Source organism: Anomaloglossus baeobatrachus, chromosome 1, assembly GCF_048569485.1.
Source record: "Anomaloglossus baeobatrachus isolate aAnoBae1 chromosome 1, aAnoBae1.hap1, whole genome shotgun sequence".
NCBI lineage: Eukaryota > Metazoa > Chordata > Amphibia > Anura > Aromobatidae > Anomaloglossus > Anomaloglossus baeobatrachus.
In genome coordinates this window covers 889989791-890014079 of record NC_134353.1, presented here as the reverse complement: position 1 = coordinate 890014079, position 24289 = coordinate 889989791, and the positions used below count along the sequence as shown (strand labels likewise).

General features: G+C 54.9%; 1 protein-coding gene across 1 annotated transcript in view; it reads left to right on the top strand.

Annotated features, from left to right (window-relative positions):
• The first annotated feature begins 22096 nt into the window (after window positions 1–22096).
• The window catches only part of PARP8 (poly(ADP-ribose) polymerase family member 8), a 411775-nt gene continuing 409582 nt past the window's right edge, over window positions 22097–24289 (top strand). Inside the window, exons 1-2 of the mRNA XM_075326712.1 lie at window positions 22097–22638; window positions 22945–22999. Of these exons, the coding sequence (XP_075182827.1) occupies window positions 22548–22638; window positions 22945–22999 (146 nt within the window). The 5' untranslated portion in view covers window positions 22097–22547. The remainder of the gene's footprint in view (window positions 22639–22944; window positions 23000–24289) is intronic.

Here is a 24289-nt window from a genome sequence, read left to right as displayed (position 1 = left end):
CTACTTGCCACCATAAACCAATAATGTATGTCCCTCAGTCTGGCCCCATATAGTAATTATGTCCCTCATCCTGGCCCCCTTTACCGTATTTTGCGGACTATAAGACGCACCGGACCATAAGAAGCACATTTGGGGGAAAATAAGTGCGTCTTATAGTCCGAAAAATACGGTATTTATTAATATCTGGGGAAACAAGTGGAAAAAGACACACACTGCTCCTCTCCAAAATAGCCCCACAAAGTGCCCCTTTCCATAATGTCCCCCCAAAACTTGCTTTCTATAATATCTCCCCCATACTAAATCTCTGTATAAATTCCCCCACCCCATTCCTCATTATACAATGTTGCCTTTCATAATCCCCTTCCTAATTGCCTCATAATGACCCTATTTCCCCATAATGTCCATAAGCTTCCTAATGTACCTCATTGCCCCATAATGTCCCAATTTGTTTTATAATGTCCCCCACTGCTATATAATGTCCCACTTTACTTCATAATGTCCCCCACTGACTCAGTGTTCCCCACTGCCCTATAATGTCCCAATGTGCTCCATATTGTCCTTCATTGCCCCACAATGTCCCAATTTACTCTATAATGTCCACCATTTGCCCATAATGTCCCAATACGTTTCATAATATCCCCCACTGCCCTATAATGTCCCAATTTGCTTCATAATGCCCCCCCACTGATCCATAATGCCCCCCACTGACCCATAATGTCCCAATTTGCTTCATAATGGCACCCTACTGACCCATAATGTCTCCCACTGTCCTATAATGTTCACCACTGACCCATAATGTTCCTCATTTTAAAATAATACCGCTCCTCCCCATCACAGCCTGTCATCAAAAATTATTGTACATGTCATCTTCGGCTCCTACTGGAACGTTTACCGAAACCTGGGCGTCCTCCTCCTCTTCTCTGTAGCTCCGACACCGGTGATGATGGTGTGTTATGGTGCGGGGCTGAGCAGTGCTTCTCTGCCTCAGTCCTGTCGCTGGTCGCACTATTGAAATGTATGCATGCCTGGAAGACACGCATACATTTGAATAGTGGTGCGGTCTCCAAGTCCTTGACACCGCATATGTGTAGGCCTGGGGACTCCCACAGTGCAGCGTTAGGACCTTTGGTGAGTCACATGACTATGATGTCACTAAAGGTCATTCTGCATCTGTGGAATAGCGGCACGGTCTCCAAGTCTTGCACACCTCATCTGTGCAGGTCTGGGGACTCTCGCAGTGTAGTGTGAGGACCTTTGGTGAGTCACATGACTGTGATGTCACTAAAGGTCAATCTGCAACTTTGAAACTTCAGTGATCGTATAGAACTTGTATGATCACTGACGTTTATGATTGAAAGGCTGGGGCCCCTCTGATCGTGGTGGACCTTGATGAGCCACCTTGATTGCCACCTTGATTAAATAAAAACCTTATATATTTGCACTATTCAAGGTCCACCCTAGATATCATTTATTATTATTAAGCCGGGTGCCTGATATGTATTTTTTTTGCTGATAAAGATTCTATTGTTGGTGTGATGGTGGGATATTGTGGGTCATGTACCATTTTGTGTGGGTTAATTTTTAGGCGTGGTTCACTGTCCATTATTTGTACTGCTTATGTGTACATTCTATTGTCTGTAGATAATCACCCCCTGTAGTGCAAGGTTATAGCCTTTTGAGGCGCTTCCATCCCTGGGTGTGGGAGGAGGTGGGCCTAGAGTCCAGCTACTGTAACCTTTTTGCTTACCTGGGGCATAGGCAGTCTGTTTGAGAACTTCAGGAGAGAAGGATTGATCCTCTGGAAGAAGCTGCGGCTTCTCAGAGAGAACTGGACATTTATTTATCGCTTTCTGGACTATATTCGTGGTTCTTTACTAATTTTACCCTCTATTTTGTGGATTATGTTATGGACCGATTTGTTTTGCTTGGAATAAATATGCTTTGGATTGTACATCCATCTCTCGCTCTGTTGGTTGTGCGATATGGGAGAAGGACCCCGTGACAACTGGTGGCAGCGGTGGGACCAAGAGAGCACAGCCTAATGGAGATCCACCTACAGAGTGAGTACAGAAACTGGACCGCATCCAGTCTAAAGGAGAGAGCTAGAGATTTGGGCCTGAGCCATCAGGGGCTTAGTAAAGAAGCCTTAACTGATCTATTGGTGGGTGCGAGCCAGTCCACCTCCCAGATGTCTGACAGACAAGCACTGAGGACGGCGATCCCTGCCCCAAAAAGCCAGTGCGTGGTGTGGTTCGAAGAAGACATGGCAGCTCTTGGCCCCAGTGTATCTCAGGAATATAAGGAGCAGGCTGCTCGCCGAGCACAGAGGAGACAAGAAGCAATAGAGTCTGACAGAGGGAGTAATGTGAGTTTGAGTGTAAACCCAGCGATCCAGGAGCCTGTACGGATTACCCGGGTGGACTTCAAGCCATTTGATGAGGCTTCCGGAGATTTGGAAGGGTTCTTCAAGGACTTTGAGCAGCAGTGTGTTATGATGGAGGTTCCCCACTCTGGCTGGGTGCGTTTGTCAGTGGGACTCCTGAATGGAAGCCTGGCAGAGGCTTATCGCACCATTGACTCACAGCAGAACGGGGATTACAACAATGTAAAGTGGACTATCCTGGATTACCATGCCATCACCGCAGACTCACATAGGGTAGAGTTCCGAGACCTCCCATGCACCTGGGGGGATCGTTTAGGATGTATGCCCATAACATGTCCCAGGCATGTCGGAGGTGGCTGGAAGTGGAAGACGCCTTCACTGTGGAAGACGTTATGCAGGTATTTCTTAAAGAACAATTTCTTTACAAGTGTCCCTCAGAAAAACGGGAGTGGGTCAGAGAACGCACGCCGCACAGCTTGGATAGAGCTGCTGCCCTTTGTGATGAGGCCCTTACTATCCGACCGCAATGGAGGGGCTTCTGGACAATAAGACACAGCCTGCTCCTGCTCCCCAGCCCTCTCCAGTTATATCTGCCTCTCCAACCAGCCACAGGCCGATGACAACCACGGCTCACAATCCTGGGCCCCAACAGTTCCGACCTCGCTCTGGGGGAATCACAGAGAGGAGATGTTATGGGTGCAGGCAACCTGGGCACCTGCAATCCAGATGTCCCGCAAGGACTCGGAGGGACCCCCATGCACCTCCATCTTGTCCGGTGCATTTTGTGCATTCTATCCCATCTGAGGAAGAAGTACAACCACCTCCTCTGGAGTGTACCGCTGACCCCTGCACCATAGATGCCCCTGTTGGAGTGTATGGCCTCCGGCCTTTGTCACCAGGTTCTCCTACTGCCTTCTCAAGAATGCACATTAGAAGGAGTCCGACGCAGAGGAGATTTTATGGATGTGGGCAGCCTGGGCATTTGTAAAACACTTGCCCTGCTGGTCGATTGAGGAATGACCTGGCACCAAATCGACCTGTTCATGCTCTACAGCCAAATACAAGGTGGGAAGAGTTCTCACCCCTTCAAGTGGACTTGCCCAATGACTGAGACACTCATGGTCGACCACTAGGGGTGTATGGGGTGCAACATACAGCCCCGACTTCCTCTCACCATCAAAGTAAGCACTTACAGGAGGTTGTGCTGGATGGACAGAGAGTCATTGGATTTTGTGACTCTGGGGCATTTCTCACAATAGCTAATCCCCGAGTGGTTCGGCCAGAGGCAATACATAATGGAACAGGGATTGTTATTGAATTGGCTGGAGGACAAAGGAGGAATATCCCAAAGGTGACTATAGATCTGGACTTTGGCTTTGGGGTCAAACAATGTGTGGTGGGGGTGATGAGTGGCCTGCCTGCAGATATTCTCCTAGGAAATTATGTGGGAGATCTACAATGCCGATTTGTGGGTGCAGGAAATGTGGCGCCCCTGACATGGACAGGCGCCACTGAGTACTGCACACATGCTGGGTCAGTACAAACAGGTAATCCCAAAGGGCTGACTGGGTGTGTACGCACAGACACGAAGTACCCAGGACACACACACAGCTTAGAGGGGACCCCTGGGCAGATCCAGGAAGGGGGCGTAGCCCTCACATCTCAGCTAGTGGTGGAGTGGTGGGACTGGAGACAGGAGTTGTGCAGTGGAAATCAGAGGAGTAGGAGTGGAACAGCTGAGTCTGAGGTGCAGACACAAGTGAGCGGACACTAGTCAGACCCTGCACCTGTAGTGGCTGCTGGCGGGGGAGTTCAGTCACCAGAAGTTGGACAGATAGACGCTGGGGAATTCAGCTAGTCTGGAGGACACTGAGGGAACCAGCTGGTCGTGTACGGAGACTTCTGGGGGGCTAGGTACGCAAGGGAAACAGGTTCCCGAAGTAGGTTTAAGTTTAACTACCTACTAAACCTGCCGGTGGGGTGGACAATAAGTCCCACACCAACCATCACAGAACTCGCAGCATCAACAGCAATGAGGGGGCCCATAAGGATGATCGAGCCTGGAGCCATCTTATCCTTGATCCACACTGTCAGCAGACGGGTCAGAAAGGGGAGGAAGGCAGCCGCGACTTCCCTGGGTGATCCCCGTAGAACTTCAAGTCAGGAGTCATCCGAAACAAGAAGTGCTAGGAAGGCGAGTCAGCAGTCACCCCTATGTCGGCCTGAAGGATACCTGGTTCCACCTGGTTCATCATAGCATCGCCCGTGTTGTCTCACTCTACCATCAGAAAGTGAGTAAAAACCCTGAAAGACATTGCTGCCTGTGTGTGAGTTCTTCTGCGACCTGTGGTACTACACACTTACACCTGAGCCCCTGGGGCCAGCCTCACTCTCGGGAATCCATAACACCAGACTGCATTTACCATCAGCCCCAGACGCTCTCTAAACTGCAGTGGCGGTCACCCCCTGACCGCAAAACCGAGAGTGGCGTCACGATTCTTATTGAAGTTAAGCTAACATACCTGTTGCCAGACGATTCCCAACACGTGAAGACCCTGCGGCGTCCCTGGAGGTGGAGAGAAGTCCCTGAGGTCCCGGAGGCGATCGCTGCAGGTGAGGGGATTCACAGAAACACAGTTTGATTGACACAAAGGGAAGCTTGTCCTTTCAACCCTATCGCTGTACAAGGGACTACCTACAGCTTCTCCATCCAATACAATCGTGGAAGTCAACACCAGAACGCTGATGGACTGTCCCAGCAAGAAGAACCATAGACTATCCACAGCTGAGCAACATGGACTTAAGTGAGATGGCCAGAGATCTGTGTAGACTTCATGGCATATTCACTTATTAAAAAGGAGGGAGAGGTTTTGATGGTGGGATATTGTGGGTCATGTACCATTTTGTGTGGGTTCATGTTTAGGCGTGGTTCACTGTACATTATTTGTACTGCTTATGTGTACATTCTATTGTCTGTAGATAATCACCCCTGTAGTGCAAGGTTATAGTCTCTTGAGGCGCTTCCTTCCCTGGGTGTGGGAGGAGGTGGGCCTAGAGTCCACCTACTGTAACATTTTTGCTTACATGGGGCATAGGCAGTCTGTTTGATAACTTCAAGAGAGAAAAAAAATGATCCTCTGGAAGAAGCTGCGGCTTCTCAGAGAGAACTGGACATTTATTTATCGCTTTCTGGACTATATTCGTGGTTCTTTACTAATTTTACCATCTGTTTTGTGGATTATGTTATGGACAGTTTTGTTTTGCTTGGAATAAATATGCTTTGGATTGTACATCCATCTCTTGCTCTGTTGATTGTGTGGTATGGTAGAAGGACCCCGTGACAGTTGGTATATGGCACATGGCTTTATTCAAATATGTAGGTGGTGCCTAGCCTTCTTCCTAGTGTTTGGTGACTTCTTCTATATACCCCATGAAGTTCCCCCCTTTCGTACTACTGCACTCCACCCCCTAACCAATCACCTTCTTTTTCCTCATTCCTATACTATCACCGTTTAACCCTATCAAGTCCCTACCCCTTCAGACTGTCATTTCGTCCCTACACCCTATGGGTTCCATGGCTTTCTTACAAACTCCTTGCAGATGTTGTCATTGGTGGTAATTGAACCCAGGACCCCAGTGCTGCAAGACTGCAGTGCTAACCACTGAGCCACTGTGGCGCCCACCCAACTTCACCTATAAAGTCAAGATTTGTGATACATACTGTTTGTAGTATTTAAAGGGAACCAAACATCAGGATTTTGGTATATAAGGTAAAGCCAGTGCAGTACTGGCACTATCAGGCACAGGCTGTACATACCATTAGTGGGCAGCTCAGATGTTTAGGCTGTGAAATCCAAGTTTATGAAGTTTGAAAATTCATCCACTTTTTGATTGACGTGTGCACTTCTCCAGATAATATCCGGGTGGGTTATGCACATGATTCCCGCCCCCCCATCACCCCACCCCTGCCGCCTGTTCTGCCCTCTCTCTGGCTGTATGCAAATTTCTCTCTTCAGTTACACAGCGTCGGAGTTGGTGCCTGCATATAGCGCATATCTCCGGCACCATGTTTTTGAAGCCCGCATTACCCAGGTTTGTGTATCATCTGCTCCAGCTAATCGGTAAGAGATAAGCGCTATGCGCAGGCGTCAACTCCAACGCCGTGTAACTGAAGAGAGAAATTTGCATACAGCCTGAGAGAGGGAAGAACGGGGGGGGGGGGGGGAGGCATGTGCATAACCCGTCCAGATATTATCTGGAGAAGTGGGGGTGTGCTCTCCCCGTGCCAGCAGCGGGCGCTGCTCATATCCGGGCCTTCAGTGATGGTGGCTCGAGGGTGTCCGGACCCGGTGGTCGCACGGACACGCCGAATAAAATGGGGGGATGTAGATGTACGGGCTAGGCCGTAGTAAGTTTGTGACGCCACGCACGGTGTGTGGTTAGGTGGGACACCACCGCTGCTGTTATGGGGCACCCGGGGGAGATGTTGTGCAGCAAGTTGGTAACCCCTCCGTGGGTAGGGATGGTGGCCCCGGGACCCGGTGGCTCAGTGCAGGGGATGGCGACCGCTGGGGGTGCTGGTGTACTCACTGTTAGTAAAACACACAAGTCTCTGGTAAACTAAGGTGATGGTGGCCGGTGCCGTGGCTGGTTGCGTTCGGGTCCCCCACCCGGCTGGTGGTCTCTATCCTTTTCCTGCACTGCTTTGTGTAATGTGGACTTCCCTAGTGTGAAACTCAGGAGTCTGCTCCCGGCTGGATGTGGCCTAAGAAGTCGTGCCCGCAAACGGTGGCCCGTGGGATCTATGGGCCCTGGCGGTGACCTCTTATCCCTAATCGGTGGGCTGTTGTCTTCTATGAGGCACTTTGGGTGGGACAGGACCTCTAGTCCTGGCCTCAATCGGTTAATTAGCCAGTTCCGCTTTGTTCCAGTCCTGGCTTCAGGGTCCGAGTACCCCCCTTTGTGCTACGGTTTCCGGGTCGGTTACCCGTGCCGGTACCGGCAGGCTACAATCCTGTCCCAGTCCACCTCAGTTCTGCCGAGCATTCTTCCCGTCTCCTGCTGATGGAGACCACCGTCTGCCTCCCAGCCAGTGGCACCAGGGCTCCAACCCTGGTACCGTTCAACTTGAACCCTCCTGCTGGAGCTACACTTAGCTCCAGCCCACACTCCTCTCCAAACTGAACTCCAAACTGATCTGACTCTGACTGCTTGTTTTCCCGCCCCGGGCTGTCTGGACCCCTGGATGGATGTGTCCCAACCGCCTGGTCACGCCCACTGGTGTGTCTATCTTTCCTTAAGGGGGGGTGACTATTGCATATACAAATCCGGGACGGGACGGACCGGGTCCTTCTCACCTCACCCACCCAAAACAACCTGCCCCCTGGTGCCACCGCTAAGCACTGGTGCGCACTCCTTGCCCAAGTCCAGGGTAGGTCCGGGTAAAAAATTCCTTACCTGGCAGTCCTTTTTCAAGGGCCCCACGTCCAGGGGACCCCTGACCCGGAGGGTAGCCACCGGTTTTGCTGGTGACAGGGCCTCGGCCGACTCTACCGCAGGCCCATCCTCCAACCAGCCTCTCCAGAGACTGCGGCTTGGTGAGAAGGTTGGTCAGGGATTATTTACAAGACCCAAAAGTTTATGCGCTGGCTCGCAAGTTCTAAGACATTGTCTTTGTAAACAGGGTTATAACTGTAACGGGATCAACAGACTGTCCCAACGGGGACTTTGCAGGGGAGGTAGCCAGGAACTGCTACCTAACCATCTTAATCTGGTGACGACCTCAGTTGATTGGCATTCATTCACACTCATATTTACACAATGAACAGACACCACTCACTAGATTGCGGTCTCTCTATACCTAAGTGGTGGCTGACCCAAGTTAGGGCGTGTGGACCTTCTAAGCACTCTAAGTTCGCATGGGACCGGTGGGGAGGGGGAAGTACAGCCCCCTCTTCCCCAACGTCAGGTATGAGATCTGCGGGGGCGGGGTGTAGGTGCATCCCTGGGCGCTGGTGCTGGTGTGTGGCTGATAGGCTCTTCTGGCTCTACATCTTCCACGGGTTGTGGGAACATGATAACGGGAACAATCACGGCTCCATTCTGCATAGGCCAATCAGCCGGAAAATCACCTATCACAGTGTGGATCACCTCTTTCTTTTGTTCCACATTCGGTGCAGGAGGGGAAACCTCTTCCACCATCTTCAGGGGTTCTGGGCACTTCTTCAGGTGGTCCCTGGAAACAGTGGCCGTAGTCTTCCCCTGATCGCGACTAATGAGGTATGTTTTCTGGCCTTCCCATCCATTGGATTGGATAACATAAGGGGTCCTCTCCCACTGATCATCTAGCTTGTGCGTCCTTCTTTTCCTCTTCAGTACCACATCTCCGGGTCCAAAGGGGGCAGCCCGGGCTCGTCTGTTAAAGCGCTGCTCTTGCCTCTCTCTGCTCTGACGCAGGTTCCTTTCTACATATTCCTGGATCTGCCGGTACTGCTTCTGTCGCTTGAGGTCCCAATTGGCAGTGGGGGAGATGGTTTCAGGTACCTCGACGTCTAATTCTTGATCCACCGGCAACTTTCCAGGTCGGACTCTCATCAGGTAAGCAGGCGTGCACTTAGTGGAGCTGCAGGGGATATTATTGTACATGTCCACCAAGTCGGGCAGCTTCTCGGGCTACAAGTTTCTTTCTTCCAGAGGTAGGTAATTGAGGAGGTTAAGAACCAAGTGATTCATTTTCTCACACATCCCGTTAGTCTGGGCATGGTAGGCCATGGTCCGGATCTTCTTGCACCCATACAAGTTGCAGAATTCTTGAAAAACCTCTGCCTTGAAGGCTGAGCCCTGGTCCGTAAGCATCTTTTCCAGGTAGCCATGCGATCAACAGAAGTACGCCTGGAAGACCCTTGCTGCAGTGCGGCCCGTTAAGTCCTTGATGGGGACCACCACCATGAACCTGGAGTAGTGGTCTACGATGGTCAGGATGTACATATATCCGCTTCGGCTAGGCGTGAGCTTGACATGGTCCAGGGCGACCAACTCCAACGGCTGGCGGGTGACAGTCGGCTGCAGCGGGGCCTTTTGACTTGTTTAGTCCCGTCTTCTCAGCGCACAGGGACCACATTCTCTGCACCAGGCCTCTACGGACTCTCGCATCCCGCTCCAGTAGAAGCGCTCCCTCAGCAGCATCTCCAACTTCTTCCAGCCGAAATGTCCGGCCCCGTCATGATAAGCCTTCAGGACCTTGGGTACATATGCCTGCGGCACCACCAGCTGGGGGACCTTCTCGTGTGTCTTCGGGTTTGTCAATCCCCTGTACAGCTTACCCTGCTGCAAGTAAAGACGGTCCCGCTCTTTCCATAAACGCTGAGCTTCGGAGGGGGCAGTAGGCTGCAACCTGGAAGCATCTTGATCAATCATCATTTTGACAAGCCGGACCGCAGATTCCTGATCTTGGGCTTCTCGCCACCCATGACGGGGTAGCGGGTCAAAGTTCGCTTGCTGCTGGCCGACATAGGGCTTTTCGTCCCTTGGCTGATGGAACGCGGGCAGCTCGATTTCTTCCAAACCATCTTCCTCCACCCCTTCATCAGATAGGTGCGGCATCCGAGACAAGGTATCCGCGTTGGTGTTCTTGCGGCCAGCCCTGTACTTAATGGTGCAGTCATAGTTGGTTAGCCAGGCTACCCATCGTTGTTCCAGGGCCCCAAATTTTGCCGTGTCCAGGTGTGTCAAAGGGTTGTTGTCCGTATAGGCGGTGAACTTCGCCGATGCCAGGTAATGCTTGAAACTCTCCGTTATCGCCCAGACGAGTGCCAAGAACTCCAACTTGAAAGAGCTGTAATTCTCGGGGTTCCTCTCCGTCGGCCGGAGCTTCCTGCTTGCATAGGCAATCACCTTCTCCCTGCCATCTTGCATCTGGGACAGGACAGCACCCAGGCCCACATTGCTGGCATCCGTGTAGAGAATGAACGGCAGACCATAGTCGGGATAGGCCAGGATTTCTTCTCCAGTTAGGGCCGACTTCAGTTGCTGGAAAGACTCCTCGTGTTTCTCACCCCAGGCGAACGGGGGTCCGGGAGTTCTGCCATTCTTGGTCTGTCCCACGAGGAGGTCTTGCATGGGTGCGGCCATCTTGGTGTATCCCTTGATGAAGCGACAGTAGTAGCCCACTAGGCCCAAGAACTGACGCACCTCTTTAACCGTAGTAGGCTGCGTCCAACTCTGGATGGCAGTGATTTTCTCGGGATCCGGAGCCACACCTTCAGCAGTCACCACATGCCCGAGGTACTACACTCTGGGCTTCAACAGATGGCACTTGGAGGGCTTTAATTTCATCCCGCAATTGGAGAGGGTGGCAAACACTTCCGCAAGGTGTTCTAGATGGCTTCATATGTCTTGGAATAGACGATCACATCATCCAGGTACAGCAGGACCGTCTCGAAGTTGCGATGTCCCAAGCAGCACTCCATGAGCCTCTGGAAGGTTCTCGCAGAGCCCCATCAGGGTAGCGAATGCAGTCTTCTCGTGGTCTTCCTCCGCAACCGACACCTGCCAGTAGCCTCTAGTGAGGTCAAGAGTGGAGAAATAATTAGCTGTCTTCAGTGCGACTAACGACTCTTCAATGCGAGGAAGAGGGTATGCATCTTTATGCGTTATCTGATTAATTGTCCGGTAATCCACACACATTCTCATGGTGCCGTCCTTCTTCTTTACCAGGACCAACGGAGCTGCCCAGGGACTACAACTATCACGGATAACCCCTGCCTCCTTCATGTTCCTCAACATGTCTTTGGCGCACTGGTAATGTGCAGGTGGCATCGGCCTATACCTCTCTTTGATAGGTGGGTGTGTGCTGGTGGGAATATGGTGCTGAACCCCCTTAATCCTCTTGAAATCTAACGGGTGTTTACTGAATACCTGCTCATACTCTTGCACTACCCAGTACACCCCCTCTTTGTGATGTGCAGGGGTGGATTCAGTGCCGACATGGAGCTCCTGGCACCACTCTTCTAACTGTTCGGATGGGGTATCACTGCCTGGCTGTGATGCGGTGATAGCGGAGGTTGCTACATGGATGGCGTCTGAATCTATAGTGAATACTTTAGCAATGGTGGTGTTTCCCATCATACTGGGGCAGCCAGGCAGCATCGGGCACGAATGGCAAGGAGATCGGCATTACCTGGGTGACCACAGGGGCCACAGCTCCCCCAGCTCCTGCGACTGGAGCGGGAGCCGCCATATTTCCGTCATCTGCCACATCTGAGGGCGTCGCCGCTCCATCGGCCGGCGCCACTCCGCAATCGGGGTTAGGCGCAGACATCTTCCCGCTTCTCCCCCTTGGTCTTTTGCCGGCACTTCTTTCTGCGGCCTGTTAGTTTCGTTTTTCGACTTCCGGCTCGCTGTCTGGCCACGTTCCCAGGGGGCGGGGCTTCGGCTTTCACGCCCTTTTCTCGGGGAAGAAGACGCTGGGCTGTAGTTTTTGCGCCCAAAATGGCGGCAAAATAGCGACTTCTGAAAATTTTGCAACGGATCACCGCTGACTGTCCAATACAAGGCGCACTTCTACCAGACAGCAGAGCGGTAAGATCCTGTTCGTGACGCCAAGTTGTCGCGGGCGGAGGAGGGGACGCTGCGCTCACCCACTGCTCGGGTCCGGCTGTTGCTGCTGCTCGCTCGGTTAGTGGCTCGAGCGGTGGGCCGGATCCCGGGGACTCGAGCAGCGCTCCTCGCCCGTGAGTGAAAGGGGTGGTTTGGTATAGGGATATTGTCCGTGACGCCACCCACGGTTGTGGTGAGGTTGTGACACCACCGCTTCTCTGGACGGTAATCCCGGGAGCGATGACAGGGAGCAGCTTGGATGTTGTTTTTCCCCTCCGTGGGTAGGGGGGTTGGTTGTCCCGGGGCCCAGTGAGGGGAGGGATGGCAGGTGGGTTACAGGGCCTGGTGAGGTGCAGGGTCGCAGGGGCAGCACGGTGCCGCACGGCACAGTGGTACTCACTCAGCCAATGATGAACACAAAGTCTCCGGTAAAACAAATGGCTGGATGGACGGGTCCCACAGACGGCTGCGATTGTTCTTCTCCCGGTAGGTTGGTGGTGACTGCCTTTCCCTGCACCTGTGTTGTGTTCTCGGTTCTGGTGGCTTCCCACCGATAACCCGCTTCCCAGCTTGGATGGATGCTGAGGGAGCCCCTTTTGCACGCATGCTCTGCCCCTGGGAACTGTAGCCTTGGCGGTGACTGTGTTTCCCTTCACGGTTTGAGCTGTTGCCTTCAATCGGGTCTTGACTGCTGGGAAACCCCGGAGGTTCCCTTCGCTAACGGATTTGACCAGTTTTACGGCGACTCCAAGCCTGGTCGGGGTCCGTAGGCCCTGCCGAATGGTGCTGGCTTCTCTGCGCTCCCCGATCCGGTGCCGGCGGGCCACCGCCCGTCCCCGGTCCTTACGGTTCACGTCAATCTACCTCGCCTGAAGACGGTCACCACCGTCTGCCAACCTTGCTGTATGTGCCCGGGCCACGCACCCGGACACGGTCAGGCTGCTCCTCTACCACCTCACTCCTCAACTCCCTAACTGCTCTCTTCCTTTTCCCGCCTCCAGGACTGCGAACTCCTCGGTGGGTGGGGCCAACCGCCTGGCTCCACCCCCTGGTGTGGACATCAGCCCCTGGAGGAAGGCAACAAGGATTTTTGTTTGGCTTCGATGTGCCTAGCCAGGGTGTGGGATGTGTTGTTGCAGTACCTGTGACGTCCTGGCTCGTCCAGGGCGCCACACTTCCACATTGTAAGTGGATGGGTAAGTATCCTGTTCGTGACGCCAAGTTTCGGGGTGTGCCGCTCCCGTGCCAGCAGCCGGCGCTGCTCGGATCCGGGCCTTCAGGGGTGGTGGCTCGAGGGTCTCCAGACCCAGGGGTCTCGCGGATAGGCCGAATAAAATGGGGGGGACATAGATGTACAGGCTAGGCCGTAGTAAGTTTGTGACGCCACCCACGGTGTGAGGTGAGGTGGGACACCACAGCTGCTGTTATGGGGCACCCGGAGGAGATGTTGTGCAGCAAGTTGTTAACCCCTCCGTGGGTAGGGATGGTGGCCCCGAGACCCGGTGGCTCAGTGCAGGGGATGGCGACCGCAGGGGGTGCTGGTGTACTCACTGTTAGTAAAACACACAAGTCTCTGGTAAACCAAGGTGATGGTGGCCGGTGCCGCGGCTGGTTGCGTTCGGGTCCCCCACCCGGCTGGTGGTCTCTATCCTTTTCCTGCACTGCTTTGTGTAAGGTGGACTTTCTTAGTGTGAAACTCAGGAGTCCGCTCCCGGCTGGATGTGGCCTAAGGAGCCGTGCCCGCAGATGCTGGCCCGTGGGATCTATGAACCCTGGCGGTGACCTCTTATCCCTAATCGGTGGGCTGTTGTCTTCTATGAGGGACTTTGGGTGGGACAGGACCTCTAGTCCTGACCTCAATCGGTTAATTAACCAGTTCCGCTTGGTTCCGGTCCTGTCTTCAGAGTCCGAGTACCCCCCTTTGTGCTACGGTTTCCGGGTCGGTTCCCCGTGTCGGTACCGGCGGGCTACAACCCTGTCCTGGTCCACCTCGGTTCTGCCGAGCCATCTTCCCGTCTCCTGCTTACGGAGACCACCGTCTGCCTCCTAGCCAGTGGCACCAAGGCTCCAACCCTGGTACCGTTCAACTTGAACCTTCCTGCTGGAGCTACACTTAGCTCCAGCCCACACACCTCTCCAAACTGAACTCCAAACTGATATGACTCCGACTGCTTGTTTTCCCGCCCCGGGCTGTCTGAACCCCTGGGTGGGCGTGTTCCAACCGCCTGGTCACGCCCACTGGTGTGTCTATCTTTCCCTAAGGGGGGGTGACTCAGATTTTCTGGTTGGCTGTGTGTTTCCTAGTGAGGAACGGTGTAATGTGGGGGCCTAGCTGTGACTACCTGGTTTTGCCAGGGCGTCACACACGTCAATCAAAAAGTGGATGAATTTTCAAACTTCACAAACTTGGATTTCACAGCCTAAACATCCGAGCTGCCCACTAATGGTATGTACAGCCTGTGCCTGATAGTGCCAGTACTGCACTGGCTTTACCTTATATACCAAAATCCTGATGTTTGGTTCCCTTTAAGTATAGGATTCAGCCTGCACGGCAAGTATAGGATATATACACAGGATTCAGCATGGTATTCAAGCATAGGATTTGGCATATATGGCAAGTGTAGGGTTCAGCCTGCTACACATACATAATAGTATAGTATGGTATTCAGCCTGCTGCCTATAAATATATTTACCACCTGCAATCTATATATATAATTGCCTTATTCTGTCTGTCTGTCTGTCTTGCTCCAAAATTGTGTCCCGGGACATGTCCTTACGGTGACAAACAGCGAATTGGCTGCTGGCCTCGCCATGTCCCCGCCCCCCTGCACGGATTGGCCGCTCGCCTCGCCTTGGCTCCTCCCCCCCGCACGGATTGGCCACTCGCCTCGCCTCGGGTCCGCCCCCCCTCGCACGGATTAGCCATGTCGTTACGGTGACAAACAGCGGATTGGCCGCTGGGCTCACCCTGGCCCCACCCCCCCGCACGGATTGGCTGCTCGGCTTCATGGATTCGCCATGGCCCCGCCCCCCCCCGCATGGATTGGGCGCTCGCCTCGGCTCCTCCCCCCCGCACGGATTGGCCGCTCTCCTCGCCCAGGCTCCGCCCCCCCACGGATTGGCCGATCGCCCAGGCTCCGCCCCCCACATGAGGTGAGCGCATCAAGGTCCTGCGGCGGAACGAACACACAACACACAACACACACCACACACCACACACACACACACACACACACACACACCAGATCGCATCCACATACTCACAACATCCTGTGATATCGCTTGCTTCTCGGCGGCGATACTGTGTAGTGATCTTCCAGGACCTGCCGGAGGATCACATGGCCAGAAGAATGTGGTATCTCCGGATGTTGTGATTGTGTCAGCGCGTGTATGCGATCGGATGTGTGTGCGTGTATGCGATCGGATGTGTGTGAGTGTATGCGATCGGATGTGTGTGTGTGTGTGAGTGTATGCGATCGGATGTGTGTGAGTGTGTGTGTGTGTGAGTGTATGCGATCGGATCTGTGAGTGTCGGCAGAGGAGCACGGCGTGCAGCACAGCTGCTGGAACCGCCCACCGGTGGGCACAGGGAGAAGTGAGGTGTGTGTGTGAGTGTATGCGATCAGATGTGTGCGTGTTTAATGTCTGATGTGTGACTGTGGAGCACGATGGGGAGTGCGCAGCATGGGGGATGGAGCACGATGGGGGGTGCGCAGCATGGGGGATGGAGCACGATTGGGGGGTGCGCAGCATGGGGGATGGAGCACTATGGAGGGTGTGCAGCATGGGGGATGGAGCACTATGGGGAGTGCGCAGCATGGGAGATGGAGCACGTTTGGGAGTGCGCAGCATAGGGGATGGAGCACGATGGGGAGTGTGCAGCATGGGGGATGGAGCACGATGGGGGGTGCGCAGCATGGGGGATGGAGCACGATGGGGGGTGCGCAGCATGGGAGATGGAGCACGATGGGGGGTGCGCAGCATGGGGGATGGAGCACGATGGGGAGTGCGCAGCATGGGAGATGGAGCACGATGGGGAGTGCGCAGCATGGGGGATGGAGCACGATGGGGAGTGCGCAGCATGGGGATGGAGCACGATGGGGAGTGCGCAGCATGGGGGATGGAGCACGATGGGGGATGCGCAGCATGGGGGATGGAGCACGCTGGGGAGTGCGCAGCATGGGGGATGGAGCACGCTGGGGAGTGCGCAGCATGGGGATGGAGCACGATGGGGAGTGCGCAGCATGGGGGATAGAGCACGATTGGGGGGTGCGCAGCATGGGGGATGGAGCACTATGGGGGGTGCGCAGCATGGGGGATGGAGCACTATGGGGAGTGCGCAGCATGGGAGATGGAGCACGTTTGGGAGTGCGCAGCATAGGGGATGGAGCACGATGGGGAGTGCGCAGCATGGGGGATGGAGCACGATGGGGAGTGCGCAGCATGGGGGATGGAGCACGATGGGGGGTGCGCAGCAGGGGGGATGGTGGACAATTGGGGGGTGCGCAGCATGGGGGATGGAGCACTATGGGGGGTGCGCAGCATGGGGGATGGAGCACTATGGGGAGTGCGCAGCATGGGAGATGGAGCACGATGGGGAGTGCGCAGCATGGGGGATGGAGCACGATGGGGAGTGCGCAGCATAGGGGATGGAGCACGATGGGGAGTGCACAGCATGGGGGATGGAGCACGATGGGGAGTGCACAGCATGAGGGATGGAGCACGATGGGGAGTGCGCAGCATGGGGGATGGAGCACGATGGGGAGTGCGCAGCATGGGGGATGGAGCACGATGGGGAGTGCGCAGCATGGGGGATGGAGCACGATTGGGGGGTGCGCAGCATGGGGGATGGAGCACTATGGGGGGTGCGCAGCATGGGGGATGGAGCACTATGGGGAGTGCGCAGCATGGGAGATGGAGCACGTTTGGGAGTGCGCAGCATAGGGGATGGAGCACGATGGGGAGTGCGCAGCATGGGGGATGGAGCACGATGGGGAGTGCGCAGCATGGGGGATGGAGCACGATGGGGAGTGCGCAGCATGGGGGATGGAGCACGATGGGGGGTGCGCAGCATGGGGGATGGAGCACGATGGGGAGTGCGCAGCATGGGGGATGGAGCACGATGGGGAGTGTGCAGCATGGGAGATGGAGCACGATGGGGGGTGCGCAGCATGGGGGATGGAGCACGATGGGGAGTGCGCAGCATGGGGATGGAGCATGATGGGGAGTGCGCAGCATGGGGGATAGAGCACGATGGGGGATGCGCAGCATGGGGGATGGAGCACGATGGGGAGTGCGCAGCATGGGGATGGAGCACGATGGGGAGTGCGCAGCATGGGGATAGAGCACGATGGGGGGTGCGCAGCATGGGGGATGGAGCACGATGGGGAGTGCGCAGCATGGGAGATGGAGCACGTTTGGGAGTGCGCAGCATAGGGGATGGAGCACGATGGGGAGTGCGCAGAATAGGGGATGGAGCACGATGGGGGGTGCGCAGCATGGGGGATGGAGTACGATGGGGAGTGCGCAGCATGGGGGATGGAGCACGTTTGGGAGTGCGCAGCATAGGGGATGGAGCACGATGGGGAGTGCGCAGCATGGGGGATGGAGCACGATGGGGAGTGTGCAGCATAGGGGATGGAGCACGATGGGGAGTGCGCAGCATGGGGGATGGAGCACGATGGGGGGTGCGCAGCATGGGGGATGGAGCACGATGGGGAGTGCGCAGCATGGGGGATGGAGCACGATGGGGGGTGCGCAGCATGGGGGATGGAGCACGATGGGGAGTGCGCAGCATAGGGGATAGAGCACGATGGGGGGTGCGCAGCATGGGGGATGGAGCACGATGGGGAGTGCGCAGCATGGGGGATGAGCACGATGGGGGGTGCGCAGCATGGGGGATGGAGCACGATGGGGAGTGCGCAGCATGGGGGATGGAGCACGATGGGGAGTGCGCAGCATGGGGGATGGAGCACGATGGGGAGTGCGCAGCATGGGGGATGGAGCACGATGGGGGGTGCGCAGCATGGGGGATGGAGCACGATGGGGAGTGCGCAGCATGGGGGAAGGAGCACGATGGGGAGTGCGCAGCATGGGGGATGGAGCACGATGGGGGGTGCGCAGCAGGGGGGATGGTGGACAATTGGGGGGTGCGCAGCATGGGGGATGGAGCACTATGGGGGGTGCGCAGCATGGGGGATGGAGCACTATGGGGAGTGCGCAGCATGGGAGATGGAGCACGATGGGGAGTGCGCAGCATGGGGGATGGAGCACGATGGGGAGTGCGCAGCATAGGGGATGGAGCACGATGGGGAGTGCACAGCATGGGGGATGGAGCACGATGGGGAGTGCACAGCATGAGGGATGGAGCACGATGGGGAGTGCGCAGCATGGGGGATGGAGCACGATGGGGAGTGCGCAGCATGGGGGATGGAGCACGATGGGGAGTGCGCAGCATGGGGGATGGAGCACGATTGGGGGGTGCGCAGCATGGGGGATGGAGCACTATGGGGGGTGCGCAGCATGGGGGATGGAGCACTATGGGGAGTGCGCAGCATGGGAGATGGAGCACGTTTGGGAGTGCGCAGCATAGGGGATGGAGCACGATGGGGAGTGCGCAGCATGGGGGATGGAGCACGATGGGGAGTGCGCAGCATGGGGGATGGAGCACGATGGGGAGTGCGCAGCATGGGGGATGGAGCACGATGGGGGGTGCGCAGCATGGGGGATGGAGCACGATGGGGAGTGCGCAGCATGGGGGATGGAGCACGATGGGGAGTGTGCAGCATGGGGGATGGAGCACGATGGGGGGTGCGCAGCATGGGGGATGGAGCACGATGGGGAGTGCGCAGCATGGGGATGGAGCATGATGGGGAGTGCGCAGCATGGGGGATAGAGCACGATGGGGGATGCGCAGCATGGGGGATGGAGCACGATGGGGAGTGCGCAGCATGGGGATGGAGCACGATGGGGAGTGCGCAGCATGGGGATAGAGCACGATGGGGGGTGCACAGCATGGGGGATGGAGCACGATGGGGAGTGCGCAGCATGGGAGATGGAGCACGTTTGGGAGTGCGCAGCATAGGGGATGGAGCACGATGGGGAGTGCGCAGAATAGGGGATGGAGCACGATGGGGGGTGCGCAGCATGGGGGATGGAGTACGATGGGGAGTGCGCAGCATGGGGGATGGAGCACGTTTGGGAGTGCGCAGCATAGGGGATGGAGCACGATGGGGAGTGCGCAGCATGGGGGATGGAGCACGATGGGGAGTGTGCAGCATAGGGGATGGAGCACGATGGGGAGTGCGCAGCATGGGGGATGGAGCACGATGGGGGGTGCGCAGCATGGGGGATGGAGCACGATGGGGAGTGCGCAGCATGGGGGATGGAGCACGATGGGGGGTGCGCAGCATGGGGGATGGAGCACGATGGGGAGTGCGCAGCATAGGGGATAGAGCACGATGGGGGGTGCGCAGCATGGGGGATGGAGCACGATGGGGAGTGCGCAGCATGGGGGATGAGCACGATGGGGGGTGCGCAGCATGGGGGATGGAGCACGATGGGGAGTGCGCAGCATGGGGGATGGAGCACGATGGGGAGTGCGCAGCATGGGGGATGGAGCACGATGGGGAGTGCGCAGCATGGGGGATGGAGCACGATGGGGGGTGCGCAGCATGGGGGATGGAGCACGATGGGGAGTGCGCAGCATGGGGGAAGGAGCACGATGGGGAGTGCGCAGCATGGGGATGGAGCATGATGGGGAGTGCGCAGCATGGGGATGGAGCATGATGGGGAGTGCTCAGCATGGGGGATAGAGCACGATGGGTTGCGCAGCATGGGGGATGGAGCACGATGGGGAGTGCGCAGCATGGGGATGGAGCACGATGGGGAGTGCGCAGCATGGGGGATGGAGCACGATGGGGGTGCGCAGCATGGGGGATGGAGCACAATGGGGAGTGCGCAGCATGGGGATGGAGCACGATGGGGAGTGCTCAGCATGGGGGATAGAGCACGATGGGGGGTGCGCAGCATGGGGGATGGAGCACAATGGGGAATGCGCAGCATGGGGGATGGAGCACGATGGGGAATGCGCAGCATGGGGGATGGAGCACGATGGGGAATGCGCAGCATGGGGGATGAAGCACGATGGGGAATGCGCAGCATGGGGGATGGAGCACGATGGGGAATGCGCAGCATGGGGGATGGAGCACAATGGGGAGTGGGGATGGAGCATGATGGGGGGTGCGCAGCATGAAGGATGGAGCATGATGGGGAGTGCGCAGCATGGGGGATGGAGCACGATGGGGGGTGCGCAGCATGGGGGATGTAGCACGATGGGGAGTGCGCAGCATGGGGGATGGAGCACGATGGGGAGTGCGCAGCATGGGGATGGAGCATGATGGGGAGTGCGCAGCATGGGGATGGAGCATGATGGGGAGTGCGCAGCATGGGGGATAGAGCACGATGGGTTGCACAGCATGGGGGATGGAGCACGATGGGGAGTGCGCAGCATGGGGATGGAGCACGATGGGGAGTGCGCAGCATGGGGGATGGAGCACGATGGGGGGTGCGCAGCATGGGGGATGGAGCACGATGGGGGGTGCGCAGCATGGGGGATGGAGCACGATGGGGAGTGCGCAGCATGGGGATGGAGCATGATGGGGAGTGCGCAGCATGGAGGATAGAGCACGATGGGGGTGCGCAGCATGGGGGATGGAGCACAATGGGGAGTGCGCAGCATGGGGATGGAGCACGATGGGGAGTGCGCAGCATGGGGGATAGAGCACGATGGGGGGTGCGCAGCATGGGGGATGGAGCACGATGGGGAATGTGCAGCATGGGGGATGGAGCACGATGGGGAATGCGCAACATGGGGGATGGAGCACGATGGGGAATGCGCAGCATGGGGGATGGAGCACGATGGGGATGGAGCACGATGAGGAGTGGGGATGGAGCACGATGGGGGGTGCGCAGCATGAGGGATGGAGCATGATGGGGGTGCGCAGCATGAGGGATGGAGCACGATGGGGAATGCGCAGCATGGGGGATGGAGCACGATGGGGAATGCGCAGCATGGGGGATGGAGCACAATGGGGAGTGGGGATGGAGCACGATGGGGGGTGCGCAGCATGGGGGATGGAGCACGATGGGGGGTGCACACACACACACACACTGCACAACACACCACACACACACTGGGAACCACAAACACTGCCCTACACAGACACCCACACACACAACGGCGCACACACACACAACACCCAACACACAAATATACGCATATACCGCACAACACACACATTGCATAAAACATACCTCCCCCCAAAACACACACACACACAAACCGCGCAACACACATACACAATGATACAGAGACACAGCGCTCTACAAACAACGCAACACACAAACAACACCGCTCTCACCCCCCGCCACACCCAGACAACACCCAGAACATGTACAGCCCCTACACAAACACTTGCTAACTACAGACAACAACATCTAATATATATATATATATATATATATATATATATAAAAACAAAAATCATACATTAACTACACAATACGTAAATTCTAGAATACCCGATGCGTAGAATCGGGCCACCTTCTAGTATAAGTATAAGACCCTAACAACAAGGTATTCCAGCCCAGGATTCAGCCTGCATCACAAAAATAGTTTCCAGCTGGCAACACAAGTATATGATCAGGAATGCTACCCAAGCACAGGGCCAATCAAGAAATTAGGCCCTCGCCTGCCAGTATAATAGGCTCCATCCTGCTATTCAAACACACCCGCTATCCAAATAAAAATACCTTCATTTCCAAAAGTGCATTAGGTTACAGTATACACATAGAGGCAGGGGCGGACATATAATTGGTGCAATAGGTAAGGGGCCCAATTCTACCTCCATAGCAGGTGGGATTGTGCATTTTGATGAGCTCAGGACCAGAAAGGGCCCATACATTGCACAGGAGCATAGAGGATTCAGATAAGGCAGAGCTGAGCTGACTGCTGATGTGAGTCAGTGTGCACACTCCATATTCCCACACATATCTGATCTGTGTGCCTACCCCACATTGTGGGTGTGCCTCAGTGGGAGGCTGTGTCTGTGCTTCCTAATGTGGCTGTGTGTGGAGTGGGGAGCTCAGTGTCTGCAGCTGTACCTCCACTCACTGCAGCCTCTCCCTCCTCTCTCCTCTCCTCCAGTGTCTGCTCCTCTCCCTCCTCTCTCCTCTCCTCCAGTGTCTGCTCCTCTCCTCTCACTGTGAGCAGCTGATTATTGTTATTATTCACTCCCTCTCTATATTGCACTGACAAGCGGGGGAGGATTTCAGCAACTCGGTCTATTGTCAGGAGGGGAAATTGCAATAAAACAGCAGCAGAAGCAGAAGCAGCAGCAGCAGCCTCTTCCTCCTCTTCCTCCTCCTCCAGCAACAGCAACATCTTGGAGAAGAAGAAGAAGCTTGGGGCTGACATAACACACAGGCTGCTTTCTATCTGATCATTCTTCTATTATTACACACTGATCTGGGGGAAAATAAAGCTGCTTTCCCAGGGATTTATTTCATGGGGATGTGTTCAAGGCAAGAGAGGATTCAGAAGGATATTGACATTGTCATTCAAAAGTGCAAGGCGGAGAAGGACTGCCTGTTTTCGGGTGAGTTTTTGCACCCCATACTGCCCCCCCTCCCCCCAATCCTGCTTTGATGCTTTGTGAATTCAGCACTATGTCCATGCGTATAAAATTAAAGGATGTGCTTGCAAATGTAGCCCCCTCAGATGGCTTTAGTGCTTTTCCATCCTCTCCATCCATCTATTGCTATTTGGTTCCATCCATTGACAGCTGAGGTCTGTTGCCATAGCATCAGTGCACTTGTTGAAATGGGGGTTTCCTGCATGTAGGGTGTCTGCAGCTGCTGGGAATACAGGGCTTCATGTCTCTTGTTTTATTCTATTCCCTCAGATTTCAGATACTCGGACAATACTTTCACCTTTACCTTCCTAGGAGGCTCCAAAAGGTATTGTTTGATTTCATTTCCTTAATGAAAAGCCTCATGTTATGCATTGGCCAGTGTTTCCATGACACCACCTCTTCTCAGGTTGCTGGCAAAGGCAGAACAACAGACATGTTAAGTGTTATAACCACCGAAATGTGCAGCAGAAGTGCATGATGCAGGGAAGAGTATGGCTACATTTTACTGTAAATATTGTGACTTCCTCCTCCATGTCACACTGATGGTAGGATATATCCTCCTGATCTCAATCCATCTGTGTTATTGCATTAGCACCTATCTGCCATGTTGTGTGCTAAAGCGAAGCCCAAAACTTGCAATCTTAATACAGTTTTTGCATAACATGTCATAACAGCTAAATAGGAAAGGGTTCTTTACAGTTAGAGCAGTCAGACTGTGGAATGCCGACCACAAGAGGTAGTAATGGCACATACTATAACAGCTTTTACAAAAGGGCTGGATGATTTCCTCAGTACATAACATTGTTGGTTATAAGTGACTTAATGACAAAATGTATAATTGGTGGCGGAAGGATGAACTAAATGCACTGAGGGCTCTTTTCAACCTTAGTAACTATGTCATGGAAATCAGTGGCTCCACTATACATTCACTGGTATCAGTAATGTAGCTTAAATCCCCCAAGAGGGCCCAATTTGAGCTTACACCAGGCATACGGTTGCACACATCATTATATAGCCTTTATATGGGATCTATAGAATATAGAAAGGTATCATATCACATACAAATAGATGGGGTTTCCTATTTCTACTACATTCTCCATGTAATTTCCTACTTTTTGGGTAGAGGGTTTATCTAACGCCTCTCCTATTGAATTAGTGCTTCTGAGTTCAAGGATAAAAATTTCCTATTAGGGTCCTAATGAGAACTCAAAGAGCCCATTACTAAATGAGATGGACTACGCCGCTAATGGTGGGGCAAAGAGGCCATTACTAAATGAGATGGACTACGCCGCTAATGGTGGGGCAAAGAGGCCATTACTAAATGAGATGGACTACGCCGCTAATGGTGGGGCAAAGAGGCCATTACTAAATGAGATGGACTACGCCGCTAATGGTGGGGCAAAGAGGCCATTACTAAATGAGATGGACTCCGCCGCTAATGGTGGGGCAAAGAGGCCATTACTAAATGAGATGGACTCCGCCGCTAATGGTGGGGACTATGTGTATAATACCGTGCTGGTGTATAAATGTTGGTGTATAAAACAAGCATTATAGTTCTAGGTAGAAGAAAGTTCCCAACTTGACATTTACTACAAAATTGAACTGTTTTTGCACC